We start from the raw sequence: 6,643 nt of genomic DNA, 5'->3' as shown, positions 1-6,643 counted from the left end.
TCTTACTGGATAATTCAAAATAAGCAAAGTGGTAGGCTTTTTATATTTGTAGCTTTCACTTCCTTGTGGTTGGTTGGCACTTGACACACGTTGTACCCCACGTACTGTGCAATGGACGATTGCATTGTTTTACTTCCTTTCATAGCTTTCAAGGTTCAGTACTTGCTATATGAAGCTAGCAGGGACCAGACTGGAACCGACCACACCAGTCCAAAACCTTTAGACATGCTGATCCAGGTTGGAACTGGATGGCTGGTTTTGGCCTGTCTTCTTCTTTCTTATTTTTTTGGATAAAGAGAAAAGGTTCCATGTTTTGATCTGAAAGCCCCTCTTTTTATGGTAATTTTTTTTTGGTTTTCGCCTGTCAAGACTGTGGTCATGGTTGTATTTATGGGAAAAGGTTGTCTGAAGCTCTTTTTGGTTTTATTTTTATTTTTGCTTTTTTGACACAAAAATATTTTTATAGGTGTTTGGTATTATTTATGGACCTTATTTATATTTATAGAAAAATCAAAATAATAGAAAAAACCATGAGAGTCAAGATCCATTTATCTATTATGCCAAAAATCGTTTTTGGCCATTTATGTGAGTACGTACTATTACTGAACATGCGGTACATTGGCCTAATGGTTGGCAATGCTCAGTGGAGTATCTTTCCGAAGGTTGGTCAGTGGATCAACTCTTCTCATGTCCACCGGTGCTTGGCTAATATGCACCAATTTCCTTGCATTCCATATTGGTTAGTCTACTTGAACCCTAGGTTTTTGGTGAAAAAATGGCTTTTTGCCGATACATATCTATATTGCCGACAACTCATACCTATGTCTTTTTCTTTTTTTTTTTTGTAAGAAGAAAATTTATTGATAAAGAAGACAAGAAGAGCACAAGGTATCCCGATTACAGATATAAGAAGCCAAGGAGAAGATACCGGCCATAATGTCCTACTTACCATGGACAAAGCCCTCCTAGCTAGAGAACGTGCAAAGAAGAAAGTTTCATTTCATTAGACTGATATCAAACTCTTACCAACAAAAAAAAATGATATCAAACCTAATTATGTTTATGATGATCAATTTAGGACCTTCAGGTTGTGTACTTATTTGCTGCAAATGGTGCTTCAGCCAAACTTACTTGGACCCAGGCGTGGTTATTGGCAATTTAGACAAGCTGGGAGCGTAGACTGAGCCCAACTTAGACCGTAATTTATCCAACCCTAGCCTAGCCTAATCCTCAGCTGGCTCAAGCTTGAATTGGGTTGGGCCACTGTGGATTGGGTCAATCTCTGATTCTCTCACCCTTCCTTCTTTCGAAGGTTCTCCGGAGCGGAGGAGAGTTATTTTGGTCGACTCTTTTAAGGTAAGAGTCCATGTAAGGTGATTCTGTTGTCGGGATGTGGCCGCTATCCGTGATTCTCGGATGTCGGGGAGATCCCGGGTGACATGGGAGCCTCATGAGGAGGCTCGCTACGAGATCGGCCGTGGGTCGGCCATGCGGCCGAGAGGTTGGTCTCGCCATGAGGTGGCTAGAGTCATATAGGCTTTGTCGTGACTTATCGGACATCAGATAGGGTGTTTATGCCTCATCATCACCCTCTCTGAAAACATATTACATCGATAGGATCTAGGTTTGAGGAATCGGATTGGATTGGGTGAATCATCCAATTCGAATTAGAGTCCGGTCGATTGTAGAAACCTTTTTGAATGAGTGCTGAATCATGTTTGATTTTTTTTGTTTTTGTTTTTTGCTACTGTTTCCCTCTTTTAGTAAGAAAAGTAATAAAATTTACTTTTGTAGTAATATCTCAAAAACAAAATCTCGCATTTACGGCTGCTGCAATAGGGTACTGAGTCCACTTAGCTGGGCCTCGACCCTGACACAAGGTCACAAAAATCGAACCCCGGCCAACCAGCCCTTAGGGCTGGGCCAGGCTGCCCTTGATTGGTGTTGAACTCTTGATCATGAAAATAGGGAAGGGAAATGTAGGAGCAATTGTTCTAGGCAAGTTCATCAAGCTTTGCTGTAAAGTATTTTGGGTAAGGATTAGCTAAGTTAATTTTTATAGGAATTTGTATTTCAGTAACGAGTATTTGTATTAGTTCTTCCATGGCATGACAGAACTCTAATTTAACAATTATTAAATGTTTAAGGTCTCATAGGACCAAACTTGCACCCACTTTTAAGAGATCTTAAAAACTATTAAGAATAAAGTTTTAATTTCCAACCCCATCACCTATTTACAGTCTCAACGTATATTTTATATATTTCTAATCTAACCTACGAATGAGGATTTGAACTTTTTATGTTGAAAATTTGATATCTTCTATTTTTTATTTCTTCTTATTCCTAAGAAATGCCCAAATGCCAACCATGTCTTTAAAGTTTCCAACATCTCTCTCTCTCTCTCTCTCTCTCTCCTCCCTCTTCTGAAATCGTCTTATGTCATAAGCTGGTTGATTGGCATAGGCGATTGTATCCTCAGTTAAAGATCGAATCTTCATTTTGAATCTTTGGATTGCAAACCTAGAAAGACATTCTAAAGACATTCTTTCTATCAACCTAAAGCAAATCTAAACTACATCTCCAACCAACTTTCATAACCATCATTGATTCTACATATGGCATTTCATCATATAAAGAGGAAAAAATGAAAATTATCAACCAACACACTAGTATAGAACACACACAAAGTAATTGTTGATTCGATTGAACGCTTGACGGTTTGAATACTTAAGCCTTGAAGACTAGAGGGTTTTATCTTCATGGGAAGAAGAGAACAAAAATGGAATTTTTTTTTTTTTTTTGGTAAAAAAATGAAAATTTAAAACTAAGAGAAGAAAAGGATAACGAAATAGAAAATTATACTTTGTGAAATGGGAAATGGGACCCTAAAACTAACAGAGTTCAAAATTAACACTTAAACTTAATATATGATATTATATGATAAATAATTAAATATATTAATAATTATAAAATCAGGATCGGGCCGGGCTTAGCCTGAGGCCTCAACTCAGGCCCAGCCTGTCCCTGACCTCGGATCTGAAAAATGGAACCCCAACCTGCCCTCAGGTTAAAAAATGTGGTCCAAGCCCTATAATGTTAGGGCTCATTGGGCCAAACTTGCACCCGCTACCCACATTGTTTCTTCTTTCCGTCTTTCCTATCCTATTTCATATCCATAGGGTTTCAACCCATTACGGACCAATTCCAAATTCGGCCAGAATCAATCCAATCTCGATTCTGTACTCTTGAATCTTTGAATGTTGAACCTTGTCAGGTGATGGATAGCTTTACCACCATATTGCAAAGAAGAAGAAATACAAACGGAAAAGAGAACCCCGTCACATGTGAGGTTGTAAATCTCCGTATCGGAGAGCGGATAGTATGAGCCGAAATTTGATGAATCTTTGGGAAGAACACAATAAACCTAAACAGAGGAAACAATTCTCAATTGGGTTTATGAGATTCTGATTTTATAGTTGAGTGGAGTTTACCATTCTCCTCTAAATGAAAACTGAAAAAACGGTATGCAATCACCCAATCATTTTCCTCTTAGAAAAATGTCCAACTATAAATTCTTTGAAGCAAATCCACGCTCAAATGATAACAACGGGTCTCATTCTCCACACCTTCCCTCTCAGTAGAATCCTTCTTGTGTCTTCTACTTTAGCCTTAACCTACGCTCTCTCCATCTTCAACCAAATCTCACGTCCATCGGTCTTTCTCTTCAACACCCTCATCTCTTCCTCCCTCACTCCCAACAACAACCATACCCACCTAGCATTCTCTCTTTACACTCGGATCCTCAACGACAAGACCCTCAGGCCCAACAATTTCACCTACCCATCTCTCTTCAAGGCCTGTGTTTCTCATCCTTGGCTCCACCATGGTCGAGCCCTCCATGCCCATGTCTTCAAATTCCTCGAACCTTCCTCAGACCACTTTGTCCATGCTTCCTTGCTCAACTTTTACTCCAAATGTGGGAAATTGGCCCAATCTAGGTATCTCTTCGATCGAATTCCCAATCCGGATTTGGCCATGTGGAACTCTATCTTAGCTGCTTATGGTCGGATCACCAGCTCTAATGGTTCTGGAAGGGATATTAGTAATGGGAATAGGGATACCAGTTTGTCTGCTGAGGTCTTGTGTTTATTCAATGAATTGCAGTTTTCCCTAATTAGGCCCAATGAAATCAGTCTTGTTGCTCTACTGGATGCTTGTGCTGATTTGGGCGCTCTTTCTCATGGAATTTGGGCACATGCTTATGTATTAAGGAACAATCTTTGTGTAAATCTATTTGTTGGTACTGCCTTGATCGATATGTACTCAAAATGTGGATCTCTCGGTTTAGCTAATCAGGTGTTTGATCAATTGCCCCACAAAGATACACTATGCTACAATGCGATGATCAGAGGGTTGGCAATTCATGGTCATGGGCAGCAGGCAGTTGATCTTTTCAATGAGATGAGAAACAAGGGTGTGGAGCCTGATGAGGTGACCTTTGTAGTCGTGATGTGTGCCTGCTCCCATGTTGGGTTGGTTCATGAGGGTCGAAGGTGTTTTGAATCTTTGATGGAGGTTTATGGGATTGAACCAAAACTCGAGCATTATGGATGCCTTGTAGACCTCCTGGGGCGGGCTGGGTGGCTTAAGGAAGCCAAGGAAATGGTTAGAGCCATGCCCATGAAGCCAAATGCAGTGGTGTGGAGGTCTTTGCTAGGGGCATCTAGGGTCCATGGTGATTTGCAGCTGGGGGAGCTTGCGCTGACACACTTGATACAACTAGAGCCCGAGACCAGTGGGAATTATGTGCTATTATCAAACATGTATGCTAGGATCAACAGATGGGACGATGTCAAGAGGTTGAGGAAAGTGATGAAAGATCAGGGCATCATCAAAACACCTGGATGTAGCTTGATTGAGATTGATGGGGCCATACACGAGTTTATTATTGGAGACAAAGCACACCCACAATCAAAAGAGATTTATTTGAAGCTTGAGGAGATGAGTAGGAGACTACACACATATGGTCATAGGCCAAGCACCAGTGAAGTATTGTTTGACATAGAAGAGGAGGAGAAGGAAGATGCCCTCTCCTATCATAGTGAAAGGTTAGCAATTGCTTTTGCTCTTATTGCATCTAATTCAACTTCCCCAATCCGGATTATAAAGAATCTCCGTGTATGTGATGATTGTCATGCAAGTACTAAACTTATTTCTAAGATATATGACAGAGAAATAATTGTGAGAGATCGAAATCGGTTCCACCATTTCAGTGATGGGGCTTGTTCCTGTCAGGGTTATTGGTGATACTGGCTTCATGTACCGTTTATGATCAATAGCAAAATTTATTACCTTCATGTTGCTTTTGTGGCTAATTGGCCGAATGACCCCAGTGATGGAACAGTTTAATGCATGGTCATGGTACTGTTTTTTTTTTTTATGATGAATAGATGTACTTCTTCTCTCAGTGTTCTTTCACTCTGGTTGCCAAAAGGTGGAAAGCACCTCAACAAGACTTCAAGTACTAGATTTGGAGATTGTAGAGGTCAGTTCAATCCATCTAACCTTATGGTGAATGGGGAGGAAAAAAAAAAAGGATCACTGATGGATCAGCTATTTGGTTTGCATTAAGTTGTTTGCTTCTTCCTCGATATCCTGGTTAGATGATAATACAATACTAGGTAATTTTGGTGGATGACTACATTTTTTTTTTTTCAAGAGTCGTATTAATTAAGGAAACAGAATCTTTGAGATGAATCCTGTAAGGCTTGCTGAAATATATCAATGTTCAAAAGTTTGGGATCATCTTTATCTCAAAGCCCATTTTGATTCCAGATTACAAGCCTCCAACAAGAAGTATTTGGGTTTCTCCAGCAAACTTTGGATGTACGAGTAACAGATCTGCTATCTTGGAAAATTTTTGAAAGGAAGCTACGATTTGGAAAAAACTTCTCTCTATGGTGAAAGAAATGCATATAAATAAACCTGATCAAAGAAGTTGCTGTGTCATGTCTTTGTTTCAATGGATAAGCTCTACTCTTAATTAATTTGGAGGAATATCCAAGGCAAGGAAAAGGATACATTGGGTCAATTGGGACAGAGCCTCATTGGTAAGGGAGTCCGGTTTTGATTCATTGTAGTCAAGAAGTGGTAAGAGGTATTAGGAGATTTTAGGTGAATTAACTCGTATTCGGGTTTCCATCAACTCTGACACCGCCTTTGATTGCCTTGTTGACATTGTTTCGGAAGCTGTTGTGGCTGTGAATGAAGTGATCGAATTGCTAGAAAGCTTGCTAGTCTCAAAGCAACTCCATCAAGGCTCGTACAGTAACTAGTTGTGGAACCAGTCTGGATTCTGGAAGTTAAATTTTTGGGAAAGTAGATTTCTTCTGTGGAGATGTTGCAATAATGCTTTCATAGCTGGTAATAGTGGCAAAAAGGCAATTTCCAACCATAGTTTGGCTTGGGCTTGGTCTTGGTCTTGGTCTTAAACCCTAAACGGGGTGGGCTGGACGTGTTACTTGTCAAATTAGAGATACCTATAATTTCAACCATATAGCCCAAGATGTATCGGGCCTTTTCCATGGAGAAGTCAAATTTATGTGATATAATCTCATGCTTAGATGACGATCAGAACCACATG

The 6,643-nt window shown here is 39.9% G+C and overlaps 1 protein-coding gene across 1 annotated transcript; it reads left to right on the top strand.

Annotated features, from left to right (window-relative positions):
• The first annotated feature begins 3,497 nt into the window (after positions 1-3,497).
• Positions 3,498-5,436, top strand: LOC122657923 (pentatricopeptide repeat-containing protein At5g43790). The gene has a single exon (XM_043852758.1). It carries the CDS (start codon positions 3,505-3,507, stop codon positions 5,305-5,307), a length of 1,803 nt encoding a protein of 600 aa, XP_043708693.1. The 5' UTR covers positions 3,498-3,504; the 3' UTR covers positions 5,308-5,436.
• Positions 5,437-6,643: the final 1,207 nt, after the last annotated feature.

Source organism: Telopea speciosissima, chromosome 1, assembly GCF_018873765.1.
Source record: "Telopea speciosissima isolate NSW1024214 ecotype Mountain lineage chromosome 1, Tspe_v1, whole genome shotgun sequence".
In the NCBI taxonomy this organism is placed as follows: domain Eukaryota; kingdom Viridiplantae; phylum Streptophyta; class Magnoliopsida; order Proteales; family Proteaceae; genus Telopea; species Telopea speciosissima.
This window is presented reverse-complemented; position numbering and strand designations above follow the sequence as displayed.

What these genes read in the sequence shown, in the direction of transcription:
- LOC122657923 (XM_043852758.1), top strand. Translation starts at nt 3,505, where the DNA reads ATGAAAACTGAAAAAACGGTATGCAATCACCCAATCATTTTCCTCTTA.